Source organism: Venturia canescens, chromosome 4, assembly GCF_019457755.1.
Source record: "Venturia canescens isolate UGA chromosome 4, ASM1945775v1, whole genome shotgun sequence".
Lineage (NCBI taxonomy): Eukaryota > Metazoa > Arthropoda > Insecta > Hymenoptera > Ichneumonidae > Venturia > Venturia canescens.
Window position 1 is genome coordinate 24920163 of NC_057424.1, and position 14806 is coordinate 24934968.

The following is a 14806-nucleotide window of genomic DNA, read 5'->3' on the forward strand; positions in this document are numbered from 1 at the left end:
TTGGCTATTTTCAGATACTCTTTGAATGTCTCTGAAACATTGATCTTGGACTGACTCGAAAAATTGACATTATTTCGGCATTTTCGGCATTATTGACAATTCTTGGGATACGTATACAATAAATACACATACCATGAAGATCTACACCATCTACATATGTATGTGCTCCGCATAGTGGGAAACACAAATTTCCTGTGACGATTTTGGTTAAGGAAAACACAAATTAAATGTAAATGGATTCACGTAAAAGTCAACCATAAATATCCGTGAACCGGTAATTGCAGCCTTGAAAGAATGCGCCTCCAACCACGAAATATAAACAAGTAACATGGTTCTTCTTGAAAGAGAAACAGTGAAGTTTTTTTTTCATTCTTCTTCTTACCAGCTCAAGATTGTTTTCATTCGCTAGTGTTACGAATATCTGTATTGCTTATAAACTATTACGATCTGTGTTTTGCTTCGTAACTATTAGAACTTAATCGAGGGATGTTTCACGGTCCAATTTATATTCTTGTAAGAGGATGGGAAGTTTTTTCCACAATTAACAAAAAATGTGTCCAAAGGTAATTCACTATCGGTACTATGTGTTGATTACTATTATTGGTAATAATAAAATAAAATGAACCTACCTGTTGAATCAGCAAAAATATGTCGATTGCGATTATTTCCCTTGTATATAATGTTTTGTTTTTTTTTTAATGAATCAGTCATTCCTGAAAAAAAATTGCACGACCCTGAAACATACATAAATTTGCCACATTCGTTTTTTGAATGTGTTGAATTACACCGTGGTTTCAAAATTTATCAAAAGCATTTATAAACGAGTGCTTCGAAACGAATCCCCTTTAAAAATGTATTCGGACACAACCACGATACTCGGGGCTGCGTCTGAAGGCTCCCTGCTGCGTTTAAGTTTTAAAAAGTCAGTTAGTATTTCTAATATTTCTTCCTATCAAACAAAAACTTACATATTTTATTCCTATGAATAAAGAAAAAGTTTCAGCAGAATAACATTTAGACACGACGCCGTGATCGAGACGATGTAATCATTCGGGTTACCAGTATACAAAATTTTATTCCCTCTACCATATCGGCAAAAGATAATGTATTCGTCGAATATAGCAGCGCGACGTGATTGTCGATTATTTCATGTGAGTAAAATTTTATCAAAATGAAGTTGTACAGGAGTAGCGATGAAAAAACTTAGTTTTATCGGAATAGAGATTTTTTTTGCTAATAATTAAGCAGAGATTTGTATACGAATAGAAATGACTCAACATAAAGATAATTTAAAAAAGATGATCTAACATAGAAATATTCAAGATAGAGTTATTTCCCAAGTCAGTTTAATTAGTCATACAGTTATTCCCAAAGAAGATATTTATAAATAGAGATTATTCCAATAGACTAATTACCGATAGAGTTGATTGAAAATAAAGAAATAAAACATAGAGCTGTTGTGCTGCCCACAGAATTTTCAAACGGCTCTCATAAACAAATATATTTACTGCAACAGTATATGTAAAGCCTCAGGAAGATCACAGTGTCCTTTCAATAAAAAAAAAAATCACAATGTGCCGCTTTACAACTTTTTTGAGTTTAACTTTTCAATCTAATAAATTTATAATATAATCGAAGTAACCGTAAGCAGTATCAATTCAATTTTTATGAATAAACTATAGTATTGAACCGAAACATAAAAAAGTGATGAATTTTGACTATACCTAAGTGTAAAACCAAAATCGAACCAATTTTCGAGTAAAGATTGCCGTTTTTCAATGAGCCAAATAATTAAACTTTTTTTTGAATTTCATAATGCTATATATATATATTTTTAATCTACTATAATGAAAATATATATCAACAACTATATATCAACAAAAATATAGGACACTATTAATTTTTTAAATTCTTTTAATGAAAAGATATGCTTTCTTAAGTGAATTAATGAATTTCTCATTCTTTGTATCATTTTTCATTGAATAAAAATAATAGAGATTAATTTTTATCCATTTCTTAACGCATGTTCTCTTTCTATAGATATCAAACTACATTCCTAAATTTTTTCAGATTTTTTAAACTAGTCTAGGTATGGTAGGACATTGTAGACCCATGTGTGCCTAGGGAGGTGCGGGAAAAATATGCATGTGTGTCAACGGAGGGTTAATTCAATGCACCTTGGGTGCATTTTACACCCGTAACCGAGTGTTTCCGACTTACCGCTGTAAGCGTTGAAAGCGATCTCAGCGCTTACAGCGCTCAAACGTAAGTCGAGCGCACGCTGTGAGCGTTCTCAGCGCTTAAAACGCTCTAACATACATCGAACGCACCCTCTGTAATTCAATTAAAAATTAATGATATAAATAATAACGAAGATTGCCAATGTTTATTTTGTAAAACATTGTATTCTTTATCCACTGAATCATGGATTCAGTGGATTGTACGGAGTGGGCACATGATTCATGTGCAGGTGTATACCACACATGATGGTCCGCGAACATATATTTGCGAGGCAGTAATTGCAGATATACAAATACTTTTTGTATGTCTGTGCAAAAACGTTTTCACTTTGGAAGTTATGTAAAAAAAGAGAATATGAAAAAAAAAAACGAATTTTTTGGGGGAAAAAAATCAAAATCCAAAAAAAAACAAGATAATTTGGAAAAAATATATTTCATGATCTTTTCAGACGAGTATAAAAATTGAAAAAAAAAGACAAAAAAAATTTCTCTCATTTTTCGGGTATCCCGTTTTGCCCCGGTCTCCCCTATACCTATGCCACCAATCACGAGATTTGACGAATCTCAACATCTACTTGCAAACAAGCAAGCACAGAATCCTTTTCCCTTATCGACTATTTAATCGAAATATTATTAGTTAAAAAGAACACAATTTTACGTGTCGCCTATAGCCGCAATGGCTTCGAAGCTTGTACAACTCAAAATTTAATGTATTTCTATATCAGATGTCGGTAATAAAAAAAATCTATTATATGAATTGAACCCTCAGGATTCTAACGGTTGGTTAAAAAAAGGGGTCAACGGACATCTGAATTAGCAATATAAAGTTAAAGACGACAAATGCTCACGGAATCTGAGGATTTTGTGGCAACGTCGCACAACCTATATATGTATACATCTGTACATAACCTAACTTTACTGTCAGAGGCTCACTCCAAATAAAAAAATTGACGATATTTTGATATACAGCATTTCAAGTGATATAAAAACTACGAAGAAATAATTGCATTCATAAAATAACTAAACATTAGTGCAAACAAATGTATATAATTTGCGTTTTGAAAATATTTCAATTGGCTGAGAAAGGCGGTTTGCACATTGTGTATACAAAAATTCTTTTGAGATAGACTCTTTTTTTCATTAATAAACGGAAAATGAAAAAATACACGGAATTTGGGATGGTATATTTTTGTAAAATAAATTTCATTTCATCAAATGCTTGGTAATATGCGTAAGATTTTTTATTGAGAGGTCTCAAAAGGTATGGGATCGATCGTTTGGAAATAAATTTCCCTTTATCTCTCTACCGTGAGTGGCGTGAATATTATGCCGGATCATTTTGTTGACATAATAACTTGAGGTTATGGGAACCTCAACGCCCAACGTTGTCAGATGTAAACTTTTCACAATGCACTACCGAGTCATATTAACAACTCTGCACAAAATCTTTTCCATGATAAAATGAACTTGAATATTATTTACCGCTCAAAAATCATTATAACATTTCTTAATAATGTTATGCTACATATAATTGCCTGTGGTAATTTCTTCCAAAAAAAATGGTCAAAGACTGTCCATTGACTAGTACGACCCGCTTTAACATCCTTAACCTTTCGCGCATTGTTTTATGTATGTGTTTATTTCACAATTGGGTTTCAGGAATTTCGAAGGATCGAGGGTGCGCGCGGAGGAAATGTATAAAATTGTAAATATATGAGGCAAACTTCGGCGGTGAGGCGTGGTGCTGCTAAAAAGAGACGCGACGAGTGAGACAAGCAAGGGAAGAGAGGAAGAGAAGCAGGCGAGGAAAAAAAAGAGAGGCTCGAAATGTGATGCGTGCTGGGTGACGACGGCGCGAAGATTCGAGGTAATTCTTCGGCATCGTGAGACGCGACTCTCTCACACGAATACACTATTTATCTTTGCAATGTGCGTGCCAAAACGCGATGTCGATGGGAGGTTGAATTCTCGCTTGTCCAAGGGTGCGTATGAGATTATTCTCGTGAAGCGTGCGTAATGCGCTACTCGCATGGCTAACTCGGTTAACGCTATATTGATATATGTTACAAGCATATGCACCGGGCTTTTTGGCCTTGATTTTCATCCTCCTCAGTGACCTTCGCGACTTTGCATTTTTTCATAATTTTCATTCTTTTCCTCCACATCTAGTGAGAATATAATAAAAAGAAAAGACTCGTTCGTATTCAATAATTAAGTTCAAATGCGACGCACATTCGGTTTTTATCCAATAATCAAGGAAACTCATTGACGATATTTTTTTTCTTTTTTTCATTCGTCAACTTTGGCGTTGCAAGATTTTTCGACCACATTCATAATAAGTGTATGTCATTGATCGATTCAATAGAATCGAGATACATTTCAAAGTATATAATTGTACATTGTTCTGATGGTTATGCGTTTCGTACAGGAACATTTTTTCCCATAAGTTATAGCGAAAAAATGGCAAAAATGGGGCTCTGCTCGCGTCACCTACCAATTCTCGGCCGCAAGCCTTTCCCTATTGCGCAAGGCTTTTGTTATTTCACGATGCATCCTTGCTGTATAAGAAACCGCTCAATTTTTCTTTTTCTTTTTATATATTATTTGTGAATAAAACAAATCACATGAAATCTCAGCGAATGTTTTTCATTTCTTCCAAAAACCTAGTCATTGAAAATCAGGAAGAAGGCCCGTACACATTGTTCAACATTGATGTAACGACTGCCGGGACTACAATCATGTTGTATTCAAGCCAATGGTCAAATTTGTCAACATATAAGCATAATGATAAAGCAAATAAATAACTTTATCAATTACGATAACGACAACTTTTGATAATCTAAATTTTCTCTCGATAGAATACTAATATTTAAACTCACCTCGATACTGAAGTAACCTCTGTCTACGTAGTCACCGAGGAAGAGGTATTTTGTTGTTGGTGGTGGCCCACCAACCTCGAATAATTTCATCAGGTCGTAGAACTGTCCGTGAATATCACCGCATACTGTAAACAAAAAAGGGAAATTGGAATGGTTACTTTATACATTTCTTCACTAACTATACGCTGTATTTAATTTAACAATCAAACCAGCCCGTGCCAAGTTCGATCATAATTGTACATGAAATATCTCGTTTGAAGATGATAAAAAAATTATTATTGTAGTCATTAGGGTGGTCCTTATTTGGGATGATTTCGAAATTTCAACCGCATCAGACGGAAAAAGTTTCCAAATGAATAATAAACAAAAGTACGTGAAACTTGTAGCCCGTAGGTTAATGGGAAGTACTCCCGCCAGGACAATGAATTCTCCCATTCAATTTCAATGAGAATTCAGACCTACTCGACTGTTTTTTTTTTTTTCTATAACCTACAGGCTACAAGCTTCACGAGCTTTTTTTTATTATTTATTTGGAAATTTTTTTCGCCTGGTCCGGTTGAAATTTTCGGAATCACCCCAAATAAGTACCACCCTAGAAGTCACAACCTTTTTATCCTGCTTCCTCATATTCACTGGTATTTGTTCCACCTTCGGACAGAATCGAGGCTACCGTCCTTATTCTCTACTCAAACCCCGATATCTGAACGACCCCACTTTACTTGGGATGGGCACTCTCGTCATACTGGACAAGAAAGAAAATGTATTAAGAACCGAAGCAATCGTGAGATTGGAGGCACTGTAAAAGATATGACACAGCGTACACACCACTCACCCCACCACCTAAGATTCATTATAAACCATCAACAGGGAACTCCCTTCTGCCGCTGAGCCTACACTCCTCCAGAGTGGAGGGAAGAGACAAGATCGGAATCACTCAATTTTCCACTCGATATTCCACCTAATCAGCGAATCATGGAAAAGGATTTTTCTCACCCACGTACAATTGTTACAATTGATGGGTATCAGGACATCCCTCGAGAGCCGGGGTGTACAGGATCAAGAACCAGTTCCGGTCTTTTGACGGATTTTTAAATTATTCATGCAATCGGAAGCTCTATCGGTATCTTAACAATGTCGAGCAGACCCCAAAACTTTGAACTCTGGGACTGTGTCGAATTTGGGAACCTCCTTGTCGGACTCTGTTTAATCACGAGAACCCAATAGTGGACCTCACCCAAAACCAAGACTAAACTCTTTTTTTTACGGAGATTTATGGGAATGTGGGGCAAAGTGGACACCTGGGGCAAAGTGGGCACTTCCAAAAGTGAAGAAAAAAATAATTTTCAATATTTTTTTTTTTCAACTCGGATTCTGGTTCCATAACCACTTCTACAAGTTTTTATGTGTGCTCAATTAATTTGGGATAATAAACGAAAAACTGGGAAAATGTTAAATATAAAAATTGAAAATTTACCTTTTTTTGTAAAATTTGTAATTTTACGAAATGGTTATTTTATTTGCATTAATTACAAAAATCGCATCGGTAACTGACGTCATCATCGTCGACACCTGCACACGGATATGAGCCCACTTACGACATGATATGCAGCAGATCCAATCTTCGATCGATTGCGAATAAAGCTCCGCGCAAAAAATGCACGAAACGTCTGATGACGAAAATTTAGCGGGCTTCTTCGGTTTTCTCGATTTTGTTGATTTCTTTTATTGTAAAAGAAAATTTCGTGTGCCACCAGTGAGCTAATTTTTTTTTTTCATTAATTTTTGTATGAGATAGTCAAGAAAGAAATGGGATAAAGATAGTTTTCTGTGAAAGAAAGATGTTTAGAGTTGTGAGCTAAGTTTCTGATAAGGAAAAGAAAAATGTGTCTAATGGCAAAAAATTTGGAATTTTTAATCGAAAGTGAGATTGGATTGGGGCTGCGTTCTCCCTCCTTGCAGTGTTTGGTTTCTCATTTTCTTTCAATACTTTCCAGGTGACGTGATGCAGTGATTTCGAAACTTTTGAACAGTATGGATGATGTTCACTTTTAAAACTAATTTTCAAATCAACTACGCACATGAAAAGGTACAATTCATATTTTGAGACGGGTGATTACTATGTGAGTTGCGCTTTGCTAAATGGAGGTAAGCGCGAACATTCACAATTTTAATAACTTCCTCTTTCCAAAATTTCATTATAAAAAAAGGGGCAAAGTGGGCATAAAAATTTTTCCTCACAACGATTTTTTTTTAAATTCAAATTTCTTCCAATTTGATTGTACATGTGTGAAAATTAGTTTAAATTGTCATTTGAGCATTTTTTTTCTCGGAGCAGGTGCCCACTTTGCCCCATAATTTTTTTTTTTTAAGGATATGGAAAATAAGCATGGGGATTCAGTTTTTGGACATAACCGTAGACGAAAGACCACATGTAAACCTATACGTGTAGCTTAATCGCTTAGGGTGCCCACTTTGCCCCACGTTCCCTTATATTCAAACCGATCCGCCTTAATTATAAACTACGAAATCAATCCAAACGTTGTTAACCGTATCTGTCAAGAATCGAAAACTCTGAAATAATGGCCGTGCTTTAATTGATTAAATCTACCTCCTCTCTAAATGCAGCACATGGGAAATAAATAGTATAGCTATTGTGTGGGCGCACTGAGAAAAAACGGGATGTCAATGAAATACACGATCATTAGGGTGGTCCGTATTTGGGGTGATTCCGAAATTTCAACCGGACCAGGCGGAAAAAATTTTCAAATAAATAATAAAAAAAGCACGCGGAGCTTGTAGGCTGTAGGATAAAAAAAATAAAATTAAAAAAAAACAGTCGAGTAGATCTGAATTCCCATTGAAATTGAATGGGAAAATTCATTGTCTTGGCGGGAGTACTTCCCATTAACCTCTACAGACTACAAGTTTCACGTACTTTTTTTTTTATTTATTTGGAAACTTTTTTTCGTCCGGTTCGATTGAAATTTCGAAATCGCCCCAAATAAGGACCACCCTAGTAATCATGCCTCCGTCGTCATGCCTATTGGGATCTGACAAAATTCGTGAGACATCTGGTGTTGAATTTTCCAACTATAACCGGGGTGCATTGCTCATTGATACATATCAATTAACATTAGTTTTTTTGCGCAAAATTAAACAAAAATGGGAGTAGATGTGTTTACACCTCACGAATAATCCAAAAAAATAAAATAGAAAAAGAAAAAAAAAGAGAAAAGAAGTTTTAATGACTAGGAGTTGAACCGGACCATCGATAAATATCACTTTTTGTTAAAACTACCATTATTTATCCTAAATATTTATAACTAATGCTATATTTACACGGTGAGCCTATACCATACACGGGCTTAACCTATGCGATTGCACCCTCATCTGCGCCATTTTAATTTTAGGCCACGCCTCCATGTCAGATCCCAATAAATTCACAACGTTTAAAAGCCTGATTCTGAAAACAAAAGCTGTATACATATTATCCTCTCCTCGCGATATTCATATTGTTTTGTGAACACGCGGTAGAATTATTACGGCCGTTCGTCGAACATGATAGCGAGATTTTTTTTCTTCTATTTGGGTGAAAATTATGGGAGCCGGGTGGTTGTAATCTTCGAACGAGACATTTCATAACAATTATGGGCTCGTCTGCGATCGTTTAATTACATTATGTATGTCTCGTTTTCGTCGCGATAAAATTGTAATCCAAGATCTTGTTTTTTAACAAAAACAATTTATATTTATTCATTTAACAAATAATACAATGAAGAAACATGAATCTATTCTTAAAGTTGCACGAACAAAACAATCGTTAGGGGATCGATTTGATTTAGAACACTGCTACATAGCGAGTGAGATAGCGAGTGTCCTATACGCCGTGAATTGTTCCAACATCAATACCGGCCTTTCTCAATAAAGATTTCATCCAATGACTAATGGTTTGTGCGCTGATACTCGGCCAAATGGCTTCATCGTATCAAAATGAATAATTGTTTAGTCTTTTTACTTCGTAGGTAAATCTTTCGTATAACCTAAATAATCTAAGACTGCCGTTCTTACACATAAATTTGCTTCGTTTTTGAAAAACGGCAAATTAAATTCTGATTGGAAAGCTCCAGGCCTTGATGTTTTTATCCGTATTCTTGATTCTGATTTGTCTATATTTTTTCTATATTAATTGACGATAATGTTTTGTAACCTTTGAGCAGTCGCTAATGCTAACATTGTTACTATCTTTTCAGCTGGATATCGCACGAGGAGAAGATACGTGTAGAGATGGGAAAGCGGCTTTTGTTTTCAGAATCAGGGTTTAAACTTTGTGAATTTAGGCATGGCGGGGGAGAGGGGGGAAGCATGAACTACAATTTCATTATCGAGAACGAGACATTTATAATACAGTTAGGGAGTTGATTCACTTAATCATTAAATCACCACGGATTTTTTCATGAATACGTTTGTTAATGAGAAAAAAAAGACTATTAATGAACTATTTAAGGGTCAACGAAAGAATGGCGTGTAGCATATTATTTTTCTATCAACGAGAAATTCAGTTTTTTGAAATTTTCTCAAAAATACTTGGAAGGTTAAATAATTTCTTATCGATAAGTGGTGCGTTATTATTCCCCTCGCCGCCAATCACTCTCGTGCGTATTCACGTTTTATTGATTTTTTCTTACTTTCGGAGAATATGTTCCGCGAATCGGTAATTCATTATTAGTATTGAAATCGGCACACTTTAAGACTTGAATATCGCGTCTTATTGAGACACATTTAAAAACTTCAAAGAAAAATTATTTTTCGGTGAGTGGCAAAGTAATACATAAATGCGTCGTTGAATAATTACCGGTGGATACTCCGAGCTGGGTAGTTGGATAATACTTAAAAAAGAGAAAGACATGCTTTTTTGTCGTTGCGACGAGTGTCGAACGGAAAATTTGGAACGAAGAGTATTAAAACATATTGTGTTTTAAAATGCTCTCGAAGACGTCTCCTCCGGTGTCTTTTCCTTTCCCTCTTTCGTGTGCTGTATGCATGTACCACGACGAATCTGAGATAAAGTTACTGGGCTACAAGCATAAGGGGGTGGGAGCCTATAAAGCCATCTGCGTGACTATAAAAATACTCATACACGCCGGTAAATCTGTTTTAATTACGTCAATGCGCCGCGGTGAATTAATTAATACGAACTCGCGTTTCAAAGTCCATGTGGACGGCCGCGCGGGTGCTACAGGTAGCTACAGGTAGTTTAGTTGCTATGCATGTGTATTATCCCTGAACATATATTCTACATCATTTATTAAAACCGCGTTTCAATCGCTCAGGATTAATGATTTTTTTTTTTCTCGCGATGAGGCCCGATAAATACGCGTTTATTGAAATTCACGTGCGTACGAAAAAATAAATCGTTTCTCAGGCAGTTGGATTCTTTGTAATAACTTGTTCGGCCGGCGATTATGAAAGGATGAATATATAGTGATCAATTTAGTGATCACGCGGATGTTAAATGATTATAGTTCGACAAATAGAACCGCTCCGCGTTTATTTGATCGAATAGAGGTCATTAAATTGCACTGTCATCAAGTATATAATGTGTACGCAACAGCACAACGACATATATGTTAGCGAATTATTTGTAGCGCCGATAATCACGACTGGTGTATTCACACCCTGGAGAAGGTGAGAGACGAGAATGAGTTCGGGTCATCGCCCGTGGGTCTCGTTAAAGTCGATAATAATAAGAAATCTAATAATAACGTCCATATTTGTAAAACGCGATTTCATAACCAAACTAAGAATAAAAAAAAAAAACAAGATCAAACCGTGCCCCAAGAAAAATAGAACCAATGGAAGTTCTTTGATTTCTTTAACCAAATTTTTCATCTCCACGAGCCTTATCGTTCCCAAAAGAATCGACCAATTACCTGACAAATTTTATTACACCAACGTATAGAAAAATTATTGGAATCGTGTTTGATGAAAACGCCGAATTGTAAGCGAACAGGTTCCGCGCGGTAGCGATAGCGCACAGGTTTAGCTGCATATACAATGACATGCCGTCGCCGTCTTCTGTGACGCCTATATAAAACAATAACGCGACTTGTTGGATATCATGTGAGAGACCGCGAAAGATTCGCCTCGAAATGCCAAGCCTTGCTCGTCGACCGCAGCATCTACGGAGGTACTCGCGCGGCGGCACGGATTGGTTCAACCCTATAACGTTATTTTCGATACCCAAACAAACCGTATATTTGTCCGCGTTCCCGTCCCCGTCATTGACTTTGAGGGGAAATCAATTCTCCTTGATCGAATTCCCGGTACGGTTGAAACAAACATCATCGCGCACCAAGGAATTCTCAGAGGAATAACGGTGAGGGGAAGATAGATCATTTGCAGTTTTTTAATTGAGAAGAATTGCATTCTGCCACCGGCCGCGTGTGTCTTGGCGGCAGCATAGAGTTCAAGTCCAAAGTCTATATACCATCTTCGGTTCAATCTGACCATCATTCACATGATTTAATATTAAATTTAGTTCAAAGGACATAAATATTAATGGCCAACAATGAACTTGTTCCTACGAATTATAATTACCTTCAATCACTCCCATCAGTTTGTCGCGGCATGTCTCACATATAATAATTGCAAGAAAATACAAAAAGAGAGATCGATCTCGCGTGGTGTGTAGCAGGGGGTGAGCCTGAGATGATAGAGAGAGAGAGAGAGAGAGAGAGAGAGAAGGAGAGAGCACAAGTTACAGCGAGTGAACGGGAAGCAAAGAAATGATCAGTCGACACGCACAACGCACGTTGCGTGTTTACTAGGGCGTTAAAAAAAAAAATTTTTTTTCATTTCCTCGGAACCGAACTCAAAAGTTTCGTTTAGATGCCAAAATAGGCCCCTAAAAATATGAGTTCTTAATATTAATATTAAGGTTGCCCGCGTCGCACTTTTCTATTTCTCATACGAATAACACAGGAAAAAAATTCTTTTTACTTCTGATTTTGATATCTAATGAATAATGAATTGCACTGCCATGTCGATTGAACATTTTTGTGGAGTATTGAACGCTCTACAAGAAAGGTCTGAAGTCATTTTTCGATTAATCAACTCAGTCAAAAGTTATTAAAGGTCAAAGTTGAATTCATCCTTAACTTTGCCGTTTTTCTGAATGATTTGGCATAAACATTATTTTTTTAGACAAATTTTCCCAGAATATTGAAGAAAAGACAAATTAGAGTTCTGACGACTGTTAACTAATATTTTTTGCTAGATAATAAAAATCGATAGAGAACAATTTATGCATGACAGTTAATTTAAATTTGAAATATCTTGTTTTTGAAAATTTGTTTTAATCGTTCTATTGAGATCAATTTTTTTGAACTGATTTTCATTTGAATAACAGTCTTGAAATTCCAACTTTAATATTTCATGATAAGACAAATCACGCAAGTTTATTATTCAAAGTTAATTATCGAAGTTTTTTTTTAATAGCACCGTCACACAAAAAAAGTGGTCAGTACCTAGAACCAGACCCATCAATCTTTACGTATTTTGGCCCGCTGAATCCGAATCCGGGGTCAGATTGGTTCCAAAAAACCGAAAAAACAGATGGTTCCAAAAAAAATGAATAGTGATGGGCCGGACAAGTACTTTTAACTCATATTTAAACATAATTTGTATCGATCCAATCGACGTCGAATATTGTGAATAATATCAGAAGCTCCTGAAAGTCTGAAAAGAATCGATTTTCTTATAAGTCTCTGCCACCATAGAGTAAGAAATGACTAGCTTGCATGTGATTTTTTTAGATTTAAAAGCTTCTTAGAACAATTCCATAATGTTGAAATTTGGAGTTACTCATAAATTACCTGTCCTTCGATTTAATAACGAAGATTGCCAATGTTTATTTTGTAAAAAATTGTATTTTTATCCACTGAATCATGGATTCAGTGCTAAAATTGTGCGGAGTGGACATATGATTCATGTGCAAGTGTAACCACACATGATGATTCACAAACGTATATCTGCGATTACTGTCGTAAACAGTAATCTGCGAGGCAGTAATCGTAAATATACAAATATTTTCTGTATACCTGTGCAAAAACGTTTTCACTTTGGAAATGATGTAAAAAAAAAGAGAATTCGAAAAAAAACGAATTTTTGGAAAAAAAAATCAAAATAAAAAAAACAAGATATTTTGGAAAAAAATATGTTTTATGTTCTTTTCGGACAAGTATAAAAATTGAAAAAAAAGACAAAAAATTTCTCTCATCTTTCGGGTATCCCGTTTTGTCCCGGTATCCCGTTTTACCCCGGTCTCCCCTATTTCTCGCATGTCTCGTCGCACATGATTGTCCAAGTCTAGGGGAGACTGGGTACGGTTGTGAGAATTGACAAACGAAGAGTTTGTACCCTATAATACACATGCTCATTTTTTCTTTATAAAGGATTAAACTAATTAAATTATATATACATATACTTTTCTTAGGTATATTTTAGCACATATTCATTCATTAGCAATTTTTTTTACCATTTTCGCAATATTGCAATTAGATATCCGAGTAATAAGCTAAACGGAAAAGTGCTTCTCAAATGAATTAATAAGTTACGCGGGCCAAATCAATTGACCCAAACGGATCTTAATGCATCGAATAGCAACAACACGAGTATTGCAAAGTATTACTATATTTCAATTTTTCCTTCATTTACAGTCCATTATTACTATCACGCGCTCAAAAATTCTAGTTGTAGCTTATCGTGACCTTATGTCGTTGGACGGAGGAAAGCGGAAGAATAGAAATTCCGGTTCCGGAAGTTACGCGAAATCTACTCCCATCTGAAATTCCTCAAATCTGAACAATTAAAAGTATATATATTAAATTCCTGAGACGATGCGGAGGGCTTGAAATATGCGTTTATACATATATACAATGAATGCATATGAACATCTCGTAATCAAAAAGTCATAATTAATATCACATATTACGTGTAGAATCGTACGGGTTTTGATAAGTTTTTTGGTCTTATCATGCAAACGGAAGGACGAGGGATGTGGGTGCCAGTGATAACGGTATATGGAGAGTTCACGTGGTCGTCTCTCTCCCTCTCTTTCTAGTTATATACTATCCTCTTGCGCGCACGTACGAGAGAGATAAAGTTCTTGAATCGCTATAAATATTGTACATACACGAAACAAGAGGAGCGTGTATTTATGAACATGGTATGCACAAACTGCGCACGCATGATGCACGAAAATTTATCCGAGTACACTTTATTATGGGGTTTTTACACGCACTCGTGTAGTATATGCGCGCATGTTTATATTTAACATTCGTATCGGACAAAAATATCCATACGCATGTATAATATAGAATAATTATAAAACTTTATGTTCAGGACTATTCTCAGGTATAGCAATAGGAGAGAAAGCAGAGGGACACGAATGAAAATCAATATAAATTATGCCATTCGCTGATAAAGTGATTTACGACGCTCAAGTTTGCAACGTCGCAGTCGCTTTTTTAATATCATTTCGTTGGACTCCGCACGTTGTAACCTTCAGCGCCATGGTGATTCGAACAAAGAAGAAAAAATTAATGAGTATGACATGTCATTTTTGACGTTATAAACGCGTTATTACACGACGAAAAATCAATGTTCGATGGAATTAGAAACACCTCA

At 35.7% G+C, this 14806-nt stretch overlaps 1 protein-coding gene across 22 annotated transcripts in view; it reads right to left on the bottom strand.

Annotated features, from left to right (window-relative positions):
• LOC122409465 (serine/threonine-protein phosphatase 2B catalytic subunit 2-like) overlaps positions 1 to 14806 on the bottom strand; it is an 83853-nt gene that overhangs the window by 30003 nt on the left and 39044 nt on the right. For all 22 annotated transcript variants that reach the window (XM_043417063.1, XM_043417062.1, XM_043417054.1 and 19 more), the window contains one exon: positions 5120 to 5244. In XM_043417063.1, the coding sequence (XP_043272998.1) occupies positions 5120 to 5244 (125 nt within the window). The remainder of the gene's footprint in view (positions 1 to 5119; positions 5245 to 14806) is intronic.